The 15,524-nt window shown below is 46.9% G+C and overlaps 1 protein-coding gene and 1 long non-coding RNA gene across 4 annotated transcripts in view; both read left to right on the forward strand.

The window, feature by feature from the left end:
- Positions 1-15,524, forward strand: part of LOC148377772 (uncharacterized) — a 71,370-nt gene that overhangs the window by 24,905 nt on the left and 30,941 nt on the right. For all 3 annotated transcript variants that reach the window (XM_088368133.1, XM_088368134.1, XM_088368135.1), the window contains 3 exons: positions 26-103; positions 1,668-1,838; positions 1,962-2,039. In XM_088368133.1, coding sequence (XP_088224259.1) covers positions 26-103; positions 1,668-1,838; positions 1,962-2,039 — 327 coding nt within the window. The remainder of the gene's footprint in view (positions 1-25; positions 104-1,667; positions 1,839-1,961; positions 2,040-15,524) is intronic.
- LOC148377774 (uncharacterized) lies at positions 3,872-10,104 on the forward strand. Its single transcript, XR_015856445.1, has 3 exons — positions 3,872-3,964; positions 9,769-9,798; positions 9,989-10,104. It is a non-coding gene; the product is annotated as an uncharacterized LOC148377774 (long non-coding RNA).

A 15,524-nucleotide genomic window follows, 5' to 3' on the forward strand; every position in this document is an offset into this window, starting at 1 on the left:
TTAATGTTTAATTTCATTCCTTTAGGTTCCACGGTGTTTGTTGGCTGCAAGTTTTCCACTGCAAGAAGAGGCTCGTATCATTGACCAGGAGCGAGCTACAATGGTGAGTAGCCATAACATTTATGTTAAACACTTCCTATTTCATGTCTAACAGTACTTGATTTAACAAATAACCATAAATAAATACAGTGTGGGCACTGAAGTTAACATATGTGATTATACTGCCTAATCTGTCACGGAGTAGATTGTTGCAAAGTAATATAAGATCCAAAGTTGTAATTCAGAATAGTTTTCAAAAGAAGGCCATTAGAATTATATACAAGTCTGATTACCCTGAGCAAGCTATTAATTAAATCACAAATTCTTCAATTCAAAGATTTGGTAGATTATCAGACAAATAATGTCTAACAGTAATTGATTTAACACATCACGATAAGTAGATTGAGTGTGGGCACTCTCAAGTTAACATATGTGATTATACTGCCTAATCTGTTACAGAGTATGTTGTTGCCAAGTAATGTAGAATAGATCCAAAGTAGTAATCCAGAATAGTTTTGAAGAGGCCATTAGAATGATAAACAAATCTGATTACCTTGAACATAATAACAAGCTAAGTGTTTAATATGTCCTATGAAGTCAAAATTGGGCACCATCATGTGGTGAAATTTGGAATTCCATCACATCCAATTTTGCCTGGGAACAAACAGATTACATAAATCTTAGTTTTGAATAAGCCACTCCTTCTCAAACAAGTAAACTCTGCCCATTTTGCGCAGTAGATGTTCTGTTAATATCTAGTATTTATACAAAGTCATAATTTAAATTGCTTTCAACCTTCATTCATCGGTTCAACCAACATTACTCGCTCTTATTACCAACTTGTATTGATTTAACTAAGCGTTTAATACTTCCTATCAGGTCTCAAATCGAGATTTGGCAAAATACAATTTCAGCAAATCCAATTTTGCCAGGGAACAAAAATAGATTAAATAAACTAAATAAGTCCTCTTCCCATTAAATAAATCAGAAAAGTCTGTCTTGTAACCAGTCCTCTTCAAACAAGTAAAGTCTGCCCATTTTGTGCCGTAGATTTTGTGTCTATGCCTAGTATTTAAACAAAATCATAATTTAAACGACTTCTTTCCTTCATTCACTTTGGAAATTTGGAATTGCAGCAAATCGAATTTTGGCAGGGAACAAAAATAGATCAATTAAACTAAATAAGTCTTCTTCCCATTAAATAAATTAAAAAAGTCTGTCTTGTAACCAGTCCTTTTCAAACAAGTAAAGTCTGCCCATTTTGTGCCGTCGATTTTGTGTTAATGCCTAGTATTTATACAAAATCATAATTTAAAGGACTTCATTCCTTCATTCACTTTGGAAATTTGGAATTGCAGCACATCAAATTTTGCCTGGGAAGAAAAGTAGATTAAATAAATTTAATAAGTCTTACTACTTCCCATTAAATAAATTAAATACGTCTTACTTGTTCCCACTCCTTTTCAAAACAGTAGTTTAAAACGATGGCCCTTCACTCAATCTTTAACCCCAACCCCGCACGTTGTGTTGTATCTGTGAATGTTGGTTGTGGCCAAATGATAGTTTTCTTTCATTCGTTTAGGTTCCAAGAAAACTTGATGTAACTCTACTTTTAACTGCCGTTTCAGATAAGCGGGTATTACGTCGCAGTCATGTGCCGTGGATATGACGTAATTGCCCGAACCCCCGCCAAAATTCAAATCTGTTGGCGCGATGGCCGTGAGCCACTGAGCAGCGACGATTATCAACAGAAATATCTTTATTTTCTGCTTGCAACTGGACCGTCTAGAGCGTACACGGTAAGTAACACTCATTGTGTTTAAGGAGATTTACGTTTGTAATAGCAGAAGTGTAGCCGCGTTGCGTTGTACGTGTGAAAATTGGTCGAGGCGAAATGTTAATGTTTAATTTCATTCCTTTAGGTTCCACGGTGTTTGTTGGCTGCAAGTTTTCCACTGCAAGAAGAGGCTCGTATCATTGACCAGGAGCGAGCTACAATGGTGAGTAGCCATAACATTTATGTTAAACACTTCCTATTTCATGTCTAACAGTACTTGATTTAACAAATAACCATAAATAAATACAGTGTGGGCACTGAAGTTAACATATGTGATTATACTGCCTAATCTGTCACCGAGTAGATTGTTGCAAAGTAATATAAGATCCAAAGTTGTAATTCAGAATAGTTTTCAAAAGAAGGCCATTAGAATTATATACAAGTCTGATTACCCCGAACAAGCTATTAATTAAATCACAAATTCTTCAATTCAAAGATTTGGTAGATTATCAGACAAATAATGTCTAACAGTAATTGATTTAACACATCACGATAAGTAGATTGAGTGTGGGCACTCTCAAGTTAACATATGTGATTATACTGCCTAATCTGTTACAGAGTATGTTGTTGCCAAGTAATGTAGAATAGATCCAAAGTAGTAATCCAGAATAGTTTTGAAGAGGCCATTAGAATGATAAACAAATCTGATTACCTTGAACATAATAACAAGCTAAGTGTTTAATATGTCCTATGAAGTCAAAATTGGGCACCATCATGTGGTGAAATTTGGAATTGCATCACATCCAATTTTGCCTGGGAACAAACAGATTACATAAATCTTAGTTTTGAATAAGCCACTCCTTCTCAAACAAGTAAACTCTGCCCATTTTGCGCAGTAGATGTTCTGTTAATATCTAGTATTTATACAAAGTCATAATTTAAATTGCTTTCAACCTTCATTCATCGGTTCAACCAACATTACTCGCTCTTCTTACCAACTTGTATTGATTTAACTAAGCGTTTAATACTTCCTATCAGGTCTCAAATCGAGATTTGGCAAAATACAATTTCAGCAAATCCAATTTTGCCAGGGAACAAAAATAGATTAAATAAACTAAATAAGTCCTCTTCCCATTAAATAAATCAGAAAAGTCTGTCTTGTAACCAGTCCTCTTCAAACAAGTAAAGTCTGCCCATTTTGTGCCGTAGATTTTGTGTCTATGCCTAGTATTTAAACAAAATCATAATTTAAACGACTTCTTTCCTTCATTCACTTTGGAAATTTGGAATTGCAGCAAATCGAATTTTGCCAGGGAACAAAAATAGATCAATTAAACTAAATAAGTCTTCTTCCCATTAAATAAATTAAAAAAGTCTGTCTTGTAACCAGTCCTTTTCAAACAAGTAAAGTCTGCCCATTTTGTGCCGTCGATTTTGTGTTAATGCCTAGTATTTATACAAAATCATAATTTAAAGGACTTCATTCCTTCATTCACTTTGGAAATTTGGAATTGCAGCACATCAAATTTTGCCTGGGAAGAAAAGTAGATTAAATAAATTTAATAAGTCTTACTACTTCCCATTAAATAAATTAAATACGTCTTACTTGTTCCCACTCCTTTACAAAAAAGTAGTTTAAAACGAGGTCCCTTCACTCAACCTTTAACCCTATTTATTCACCTTCTAGGCTAAGTGTTAAAGGCTAAGTGTTAAAGGCTAAGTGTTAAAGGCTAAGTGTTAGAGGCTAAGTGCCAGAGGCTAGGCGCCAGAGGCGAGTTTTTGTGGGCTGAAGTTTTAGTGGGGTTAGTGTGAATACAATCCAAAAGAATACAACAGAATACAATACAATAGAATATAATACATAGATTAAATTCAATAGCTCTTACTACTTCCCATTAAATAAATTAAATACGTCTTACTTGTTCCCAATCCTTTTCAAAAAAGTAGTTTAAAACGAGGGCCCTTCACTCAACCTTTAACCTCAACCCCGCACGTCACATTGTGTTGTATCTGTGAATGTTGGTTGTGGCCAAATGATAGTTTTCTTTCATTCGTTTAGGTTCCACGGTGTTTGTTGGCTATGTTTTCCACTGTCAGAAGGATGAAAATACAAAGTACAACGCTTGGACGTGGGCGAAGACGTCACCGGTGAGTCCTTCCTTCCTATTTATTTACCTTCTAGATGCTAGAGGCTAAGTGTTAGAGGCTAAGTGTTAGAGGCTAAGTGTTAAACACAATACGAACAACACAACGATACTGCACTGAACAACACGATACCGCACTGAGAAACACGATACCGCACTGAACAACACGATACCGCACTGAACAACACCATGCCGCACTGAACACCATGCCACACTGAACAACACCATCCCGCACTGAACAACACCATGCCGCACTAAACAACACCATGCCGCACTGAAATACACCATGCCTCACTGAACGACACCATGCCGCACTGAAAGACACCATGCCGCACTGAACGACACCATGCCGCACTGAAAGACACCATCCCGCACTGAACACCATGCCGCACTGAACAACACCATCCTGCACTGAACAACACCATCCCGCACTGAACAACACCATGCCGCACTGAACAACATTATGCCGCACTGAACATTATGCCGCACTGAACAACACCATGCCGCACTGAACAACACCATGCCGCACTGAACAACATGATGCCGCACTGAACAACACCATGCCGCACTGAACAACACCATGCCGCACTGAACAACACCATGCCGCACTGAACAACATTATGCCGCACTGAACAACACCATGCCGCACTGAACAACACCATCCTGCACTGAACAACACCATTCCGCATTGAACACCATGCCGCACTGAACAACACCATCCCGCACTGAACAACACCATCCCGCACTGAACAACATTATGCCGCACTGAACAACATTATGCCGCACTGAACAACAACATGCCGCACTGAACAACACCATGCCGCACTGAACAACACCATGCCGCACTGAACAACATTATAACGCACTGAACAACACCATCCCGCACTGAACAACACCATGCCGCACTAAACAACATTATGCCGCACTGAACAACATTATGCCGAAATGAACAACACCATGCCGCACTGAACAACACCATGCCGCACTGAACAACACCATCCTGCACTGAACAACACCATCCCGCACTGAACAACACCATGCCGCACTGAACAACACCATGCTGCACTGAACAACACCATGCCGCAATGAACAACACCATCCCGCACTGAACAACATTATGCCGCACTGAACAACATTATGCCGCACTGAACAACACCATGCCGCACTGAACAACACCATGCCGCACTGAACAACACCATCCTGCACTGAACAACACCATCCCGCACTGAACAACACCATGCCGCACTGAACAACATTATGGCGCACTGAACAACATTATGCCGCACTGAACAACACCATGCCGCACTGAACAACACCATGCCGCACTGAACAACACCATGCCGCAATGAACAACACCATCCCGCACTGAACAACACCATGCCGCACTGAACAACACCATTCCGCACTGAACAACACCATGCCGCACTGAACAACACCATGCCGCACTGAACAACACCATTCCGCACTGAACAACACCATGCCGCACTGAACAACATTACGCTGCACTGAACAACACCATGCCGCACTGAACAACACCATGCCGCACTGAACAACACCATGCCGCACCGAACAACACCATGCCGCATTGAACAACACCATGCCGCACTGAACAACACCATCCTGCACTGAACAACACCATGCCGCATTGAACAACACCATGCCGCACTGAACAACACCATCCTGCACTGAACAACACCATCCCGCACTGAACAACACCATCCCGCATTGAACAACACCATCCTGCACTGAACAACACCATGCCGCACTGAACAACACCATGCCGCACTGAACAACACCATTCCGCACTGAACAACACCATGCCGCACTGCACAACACCATCCTGCACTGAACAACACCATCCCGCACTGAACAACACCATGCCGCATTGAACAACACCATCCTGCACTGAACAACACCATCCTGCACTGAACAACACCATGCCGCACTGAACAACACCATGCCGCACTGAACAACACCATGCCGCACTGAACAACACCATGCCGCACTGAACAACATTATGCCGCACTGAACAACATTATGTCGCACTGAACAACACCATGCCGCACTGAACAACACCATGCCGCACTGAACAACATTATGCCGCACTGAAAAACACCATGCCGCACTGAACAACACCATCCCGCACTGAACAACACCATGCCGCATTGAACAACACCATGCCGCACTGAACAACACCATGCTGCACTGAACAACATTATGCTGCACTGAACAACACGATCCTGCATTGAACAACACCATGCCGCACTGAACAACACCATCCTGCACTGAACAACACCATCCTGCACTGAACAACACCACCCCGCACTGAACAACACGATCCCGCATTGAACACCATCCCGCACTGAACAACACCATGCCGCACTGAACAACACCATTCCGCACTGAACAACACCATGCCGCACTGAACAACACCATGCCGCACTGAACAACACCATGCCGCACTGAACAACACCATGCCGCACTGAACAACATTATGCCGCACTGAACAACACCATGCCGCACTGAACAACACCATCCCGCACTGAACAACACCATGCCGCATTGAACAACACCATGCCGCACTGAACAACACCATCCTGCACTGAACAACACCATCCCGCACTAAACAACACCATGCCGCACTGAACAACATTATGGCGCACTGGACAACATTATGCCGCACTGAACAACACCATGCCGCACTGAACAACACCATGCCGCACTGAACAACACCATGCCGCACTGAACAACACCATGCCGCACTGAACAACATTATGCCGCACTGAACAACACCATGCCGCACTGAACAACACCATGCCGCACTGAACAACACGATCCCGCATTGAACAACACCATCCTGCACTGAACAACACCATGCCGCACTGAACAACACCATGCCGCACTGAACAACACCATTCCGCACTGAACAACACCATGCCGCACTGAACGACACCATCCTGCACTGAACAACACCATCCCGCACTGAACAACACCATGCCGCATTAAACAACACCATGCCGCACTGAACAACACCATCCTGCACTGAACAACACCATGCCGCACTGAACAACACCATGCCGCACTGAACAACACCATGCCGCACTGAACAACATTATGCCGCACTGAACAACATTATGCCGCACTAAACAACATTATGTCGCACTGAACAACACCATGCCGCACTGAACAACACCATGCTGCACTGAACAACATTATGCCGCACTGAACAACACGATCCCGCATTGAACAACACCATCCCGCAGTGAACAACACCATGCCGCATTGAACAACACCATGCCGCACTGAACAACACCATGCTGCACTGAACAACATTATGCTGCACTGAACAACACGATCCTGCATTGAACAACACCATGCCGCACTGAACAACACCATCCTGCACTGAACAACACCATGCCGCACTGAACAACACCATGCCGCACTGAACAACATTATGCCGCACTGAAAAACACCATGCCGCACTGAACAACACCATCCCGCACTGAACAACACCATGCCGCATTGAACAACACCATGCCGCACTGAACAACACCATGCTGCACTGAACAACATTATGCTGCACTGAACAACACGATCCTGCATTGAACAACACCATGCCGCACTGAACAACACCATCCTGCACTGAACAACACCATCCCGCACTGAACAACACCACCCCGCACTGAACAACACGATCCCGCATTGAACAACACCATCCCGCACTGAACAACACCATGCCGCACTGAACAACACCATTCCGCACTGAACAACACCATGCCGCACTGAACAACACCATGCCGCACTGAACAACACCATGCCGCACTGAACAACACCATGCCGCACTGAACAACATTATGCCGCACTGAACAACACCATGCCGCACTGAACAACACCATCCCGCACTGAACAACACCATGCCGCATTGAACAACACCATGCCGCACTGAACAACACCATCCTGCACTGAACAACACCATCCCGCACTAAACAACACCATGCCGCACTGAACAACATTATGGCGCACTGGACAACATTATGCCGCACTGAACAACACCATGCCGCACTGAACAACACCATGCCGCACTGAACAACACCATGCCGCACTGAACAACACCATGCCGCACTGAACAACATTATGCCGCACTGAACAACACCATGCCGCACCGAACAACACCATGCCGCACTGAACAACACGATCCCGCATTGAACAACACCATCCTGCACTGAACACCATGCCGCACTGAACAACACCATGCCGCACTGAACAACACCATTCCGCACTGAACAACACCATGCCGCACTGAACAACACCATCCTGCACTGAACAACACCATCCCGCACTGAACAACACCATGCCGCATTGAACAACACCATGCCGCACTGAACAACACCATCCTGCACTGAACAACACCATGCCGCACTGAACAACACCATGCCGCACTGAACAACACCATGCCGCACTGAACAACATTATGCCGCACTGAACAACATTATGCCGCACTAAACAACATTATGTCGCACTGAACAACACCATGCCGCACTGAACAACACCATGCTGCACTGAACAACATTATGCCGCACTGAACAACACGATCCCGCATTGAACAACACCATCCCGCAGTGAACAACACCATGCCGCATTGAACAACACCATGCCGCACTGAACAACACCATGCTGCACTGAACAACATTATGCTGCACTGAACAACACGATCCTGCATTGAACAACACCATGCCGCACTGAACAACACCATCCTGCACTGAACAACACCTTTCCACACTGAACAACACCATGCCGCACTGAACAACATTATGCCGCACTGAACAACACCATGCCGCACTGAACAACACCATGCCGCACTGAACAACACCATGCCGCACTGAACAACACCATGCCGCAATGAACAACACCATCCCGCACTGAACAACACCATGCCGCATTGAACAACACCATGCCGCACTGAACAACACCATCCCGCACTGAACAACACCACCCCGCACTGAACAACACGATCCCGCATTGAACAACACCATCCCGGACTGAACAACACCATGCCGCACTGAACAACACCATTCCGCACTGAACAACACCATGCCGCACTGAACAACACCATGCCGCACTGAACAACACCATGCCGCACTGAACAACACCATGCCGCACTGAACAACATTATGCCGCACTGAACAACACCATGCCGCACTGAACAACACCATCCCGCACTGAACAACACCATGCCGCATTGAACAACACCGTGCCGCACTGAACAACACCATCCCGCACTGAACAACACCATCCCGCACTGAACAACACCATACCGCACTGAACAACATTATGGCGCACTGAACAACACTATGCCGCACTGAACAACACCATGCCGCACTGAACAACACCATGCCGCACTGAACAACACCATGCCGCACTGAACAACATTATGCCGCACTGAACAACATTATGCCGCACTGAACAACACCATGCCGCACTGAACAACACCATGCCGCACTGAACAACACCATGCCGCACTGAACAACACGACGTCGCACTGAACAACACGACGCCGCACAGAACAACACGACGCCGCACAGAATAACACAATACCGCACAGAACAACACAATACCGCACAAACAGTTTTAGATAATATTACGTCGCAGTCATGTGACGCGGACATGACGTCAATAGGCGGAACTCACGGCAAAATTATAATCCGTGGGCGTGGCTTGCAACAGGAAGTAGGAAAGCGGCAGTTCTGGCAAACAAGACACAGCTGTTAGTAACACGATGACTAACAAGGCAAATATTTTTGTTTTCAGCTTGCAACTTGACCGTCTAGAGCGTACAAGGTAATTACAACTGTTTTTTTTTAGCCCTGAAAAGCGAGGGAGTGTGGCGTTTGGGAGGAATGTCGAACTCGGCGTCTGCTTCCAGCCACAGACGCCAAATTTCGACGATTATTTCGACTGGTCAACGGTTGTAAATTATTGCGTTGACTAAAAACTTTATTTAACTCTACTCTTAACTTTGCCGTTTCAGATATGCGGGTATTACACCGCGGAAATGACGTCAATAGGCTGAACTCTCGCCAAAATTCAAATCTGTGGGCGCAATGGCCTTGAGCGAGACACCGGATACAAACACGACGATTATCAACAGAAATATCTTTATTTTCCGCTTGCAAGTGGACCGTCTAGAGCGTACACGGTAAGTACAACTCATTGTGTTTAAAAAGATTTACGTTTGTGTAGTTTGCGTTGCGTTGTATCTGTGAATGTTGGTTGAGGCTAAATGTTAATGTTTAATTTCATTCCTTTAGGTTCCACGGTGTTTGTTGGCTGTATGTTTTCCACTGCAAGAAGAGGCTCGTATCATTGACCAGCAGGAGCTACAATGGTGAGTACCCCTTTCGTCTTCCATTTATGTTAAACACTTCCTATTTCATGTCTAACAGTACTCGATTTAACAAATAACCATAAATAAATACAGTGTGGGCAGTCACGTTAACATATGTGATTATCCTGCCTAATATGTTTATCACAAATATGTCACTAATCACTAATATGTTTATTTGTTTATCACAACACCTTTGGACCTTCAGCAATCGATTATTTACCTTCATCTACATAGAGACAGAACGATGGTGTCTTAAACATCTCATTCATTTCACCAAATAACTTCACGCAGGTGGATAACGGCCGTCTCGGTCACGCTATGTTGCGTGATGCAGTTTTGAAGAACCAAATGCATTTATTCAATGAATAAGTCAAGCTAGTTCTATGTTTATGATGTTGTAAGTTACGGTACCGATTGAAGTTGAGTTCGAAGCCAGTGGAAAACAGCGCTGCGTTTGTGCTCTCCAGGTACAAATGTTGTGATCTCTGACTGACGACCGGGCGAGACTCGAGTAAGAGATGTCCAAACGAGCTCCGGCAGGGCGGGCCAAGGCGGAGCGAACGGACGCCCTTCAGGCCGCCAATGACGAGCTGAGAACCAAACTGATGGACGTCCAGTTAGAACTTCAGCAGGAGAAGAACAAGGTGAAAACCTCAACAGACAGACACTGCCTGCCTCCCTGCCTGCCTCCCTGCCTGCCTCCCTGCCTGCCTCCCTCCCTCCCAGTTTTCCCGATGTAGATTAGACATGCGTGTGCCATGACTGTGTCAGCCTACATCAACAAATGCACCGAGGACGTCAGCACCACTAAGAATATCATCACCCGGGGCAACCAACGACCCTGGATGACTGAGGAGGTACGTCAAACGCTACGAGCGCGGAATTCTGCCTTCAAGTCTGGCGACAAGGAGACACTGAGGACAGCGAGAGCCAACTTGAACCGTGCCATCAGGATAGCGAAGCGAGACCGCAGTCGAAAATTTCAGGATCGTTTCCACGACGTCAAAAACATCAGGAGTATGTGGCAAGGCATACGGGCGATTACAGACTACAACTCACCCTCCCCCCCCCCGGTGGGTGTAGTTGATGCTGACTTTCTAAATGGTCTAAATAACTTCTTTGGGAGGTTCGAGGCACTAAACGGCACTCCAGCAGTTAAAACTGTCCCCCATCAGGAAGAGGAGGTACTCTGCCTTGACTCCGCCGATGTGTTGAAGACCCTGAGGAGAGTCAACCCCTGTAAGGCCCCTGGCCCCGACAACATTCCTGGGCGTGTGTTCAGGGAATGTGCAAGTCATCTGGCTGGGGTCATCACAGACATTTTTAACACCTCGCTGGGCCAAGCCACAGTGCCGGCGTGCTTTAAGACTGCCTCCATCATTCCGGTGCCGAAGAAACCTCAAATCACCTCATTTAATGATTACCGGCCTGTTGCACTGACTCCGGTTATGATGAAGTGCTTCGAAAGGCTGCTTAAAGGTCACATCGTTTCCAGACTCCCCCTATTATTTGACCCGTTCCAGTTTGCCGACCGGCAAAACCGCTCCACTCAGGACGCCATCTCCTCCGTTCTTCACCTGAGCCTGGCTCACCTGGAGGAGAAGAACACCCATGTGCGGAGGCTGTTCCTGGACTTCAGCTCAGCGTTTAACACCATCATCCCACAGCATCTGGTAGGAAAATTGGAACACCTGGGCTTCAACACCCCCCTTCGCAACTGGCTGCTAGACTTCCTCACCAACAGACCTCAGTCAGTCCGGGTCGGACAGAACACCTCTGATGTCATCACCCTCAGCACAGGCTCCCTTCAGGGCTGCGTCCTGAGCCCCCTGCTGTGCACCCTGATGACACACGACTGCGTCCTCAGGTTCACCACCAATCACATCGTGAAGTCAGCAGACGACACAACGGTGGTGGGGCTCATCAGAGACAACAACGACCTGGACTACAGAGAGGAGGTGGAGCAGCTGGTGGGCTGGTGCAGAGAAAACAGCCTGATCCTGAATGAGGAGAAGATGAAGGAGATCATCGTCGACTTCAGGAAAAAACAGCCTCACCACGCTCCACTGATCATCAACAGCTCAGCTGTGGAGGTGGTCAGCACCACCAAATTCCTGGGGGTCCACATCACAGAAGACCTCACCTGGACTATGAACACTACGGCACTGGTCAAGAGGGCACAGAAGCGCTTGTACTTCCTGCGGAGGATGAGGAGAGCCCACCTGCCCCCACCCATCATGAGGACGTTCTACAGGAGCACCATAGAGAGCATTCTGACAAGCTGTCTCTCTGTGTGGTGTGGAGGCTGCACCGCCTCCGATTGGAAGAACGTGAGGAGAGTGGTGAGGACAGCAGAGAGGATCATAGGGGCTCCTCTTCCCTCCATTCAGGACATTTCATCTCAGCGCTGCATGTCCCGTGCCCGTAACATCATCAATGACCCATCACACCCCCACCATGGACTGTTCTCCCTGCTGCCCTCTGGGAAGAGGTTTGCAGCATCCGCTGCAGGTCCACCAGGTTCTGCAACAGCTTTTTCCCTGCTGTCATCAGACTGTTGAACACTAGAACTGTTGAGCTCTAAACTGAACTCTGCATCACACATTCACAGAACTGTACTTTATGACACTACGGACCTCTATCTTGCACTATCTCGCACTACCAACTTTACTGAACTTGTATAAACCCTTTAAATAGAAGTTTAATACATGGTTTAGCATTCCTCTGCACACTCTTGAATACTGTTTTGCCTACTTGCACTATTGCATAATTATCACTGCTGCACTTTATACTTATTTTTAATATATATATATATATATATATATATATATAGTATATATGTATATATATATATTTTCATAGGGTATGTTACTTCTATTCAACTGCAATATCACTACTTTGTTGTAAGACGTATGCAACGGAATTTCGTTTTGTATGCACCATGTGCAGACAAGATGACAATAAAGTTTGTCTAAGTCTAAGTCTAAGTCATGTCAGGTCAGCTGTCTGGAGAGAGAGAGAAGTCAGGACCTGCGGGCGGAGCACCACCGTGCCACCGCCGCCATGACGGAACTCAAAAGCAAACTCCATGAGGAGAAGCAGAAAGAGTTAGCCATTACCAGGGAGACATTACTGCGGCAGCATGAAATGGAGCTGATGAGAGTGATCAAAATCAAAGATGGAGAGATCCAGCGACTGAATGCCTTGGTCCTCAGCCTGAGGGACGGCTCCATGGACAAGGTGATCCGCTCTATCCGTGTCTGACTATCCGCACGCCACGTCGGGCTTCGATGCGGCCGCTACCGTATTGTGTAGCTTGTCCCCAGTAAGCGTCGCGGCGCTCCGTTGCGGTCTCAACGGCCCGGTGTGGCGCAATGTCTGCTCAGGTGAGGAGGGGGGGCGCTTTGCTGGCGGAGGTGGAGGAGACGCGGCGGTGTCGGGAGACCGAGCGGTGTCGCCTCCACCAGGAGCGCGGAAGAAGCCCTGGCAGCGGCCCAGCAGGCCTGGCAGTCCCGAGCGGCCGAGCTCCGATCGGCTCATCACCAGCATCGGGAGGAGCTGAGCCGAACCAAGAGAGACTGCGAGAGGGAGATCCGCCGACTGGTAGGACTGATCAGATGCGCGGTGCGTGGCTATGTTCCCAATTTCGTTGTATACCTGCAGTGCAATGACACCTAAGGCATTCTATTCTATTCTATTTCACAAGAAGAAAATGTCCGGTTGCTCGCTTCGCTTTTGTCACAGCAAAGGTGTTCTAGTCGATTCAAGAAAAAAATTGGCCGGTTGCTCTCTTTGTTTTTGTCACAATTCTGGCAAATGAGTTTGCCCGCCTGCCTGAGCGCTCCCCGTTTGTACATCCAGACGGATGAGATCAAGCTGAAAGACAGAGCGGTTAGTGTTTTGGATGAAGCCCTGGGGCCGGCCACGTCCACCGCCTTCAGCTGCAGACTCAGGCTGCCGAGCAGCAGATCGCTGCCCTGAGGGATTCCCAAAGGGCGGGCCTAAACTACCCTGGAAGTGGGGTCAACGCCGCTACTAGCAATCCTCTTCATTGCGTAAGCCACCTCATCACACACTTGCAGTACGCATGACTTAGTTCGTTGCTGGAGGAAGGTAGCACAAAAACAGTTTTGAACTTTGAACGAGTGCTTGTGTGTGTGTGTTGCGGGGCGTTTTCAGTCTCAGGAGGATCGGGACACGCGACGGTTTCATCTGAAAATCGCTGAGCTCAGCGCAGTCATCAGGAAACTGGAGGATCGAAACGCCCTGCTTTCTGAAGAGCGCAATGAACTGGTAATTTATTGACGGCACGCTTGAAGGTTTGCGCTACGTTTGATGCGCGCCATCCAGCGAGGCACCCATTGCGCTTGCTTATTAGTTGAGCGGCGCGGCGAGTCGGTTGCCTGGTAGATGTCTTTTATTGGGAGCCAAAGCCACGATTCCGTTCAAACCGATGCAAAAGGAATGGATACGTTCTGGCCCGCGTGTTGTGCGTCTTTCACATCCCGCACTTCATGCTTGCAGCTAAAGCGACTGAGAGAAACAGAAAGCCAGTTTCTGCCACTCCTGTACAAAAACAAACGCCTGAGCAGGAAGAATGAAGAACTCTCGCTGGTGCTGTGTCGCCTTGAAAACAAAGTGCGCTTTGTCACCCAGGAGAACGAGGAGATGGCAAGCTTGGTAAGTCGACGCGGACAACGGCGGCGTGCCAACAGAGTCCACTGCATTTGTGTTCCACAGAGAAGGCCTAGTTCGCTCAATGACCTGGACCGCGGTTGCGGCCAGCAGGACGGTGAAATGGAGTTCCTTCAAGTTGTGGAGCAGCGGCACATCATCGACGACTTGTCCAAGGTATTCAGGCAGGCGACTCGGTGCACGTACGGCAGCGCCGCGCTCGCTGTCGCCAGGAAACCTTTTCCGTCCAAAGCTTGGCCGGCGGCCGCCATCCAAAAAATTGGCCCCTTAAATTCCGACCTTTCAAGCAGGAGCATTGTGCGCACGCGTTTGAACACGCTTTAGACTTGTTTTGCCGTTTTCAGCAGCTCAAAGCTCCCGTTTTGTCAGCGCCTTTGCCACTCGCTGTGCGCTGAAAACGACGGACTTGCCCGGCTGCTCAGCCCGTCAACCATGAGCCGCGAGCGCGACGTCATTGTCCGTAGGCAGCTAGTGGCAAAATGCA

This window comes from Syngnathus floridae, unplaced genomic scaffold (genome assembly GCF_059516105.1).
Source record: "Syngnathus floridae isolate MCC-2025c unplaced genomic scaffold, RoL_Sflo_1.0 HiC_scaffold_91, whole genome shotgun sequence".
In the NCBI taxonomy this organism is placed as follows: domain Eukaryota; kingdom Metazoa; phylum Chordata; class Actinopteri; order Syngnathiformes; family Syngnathidae; genus Syngnathus; species Syngnathus floridae.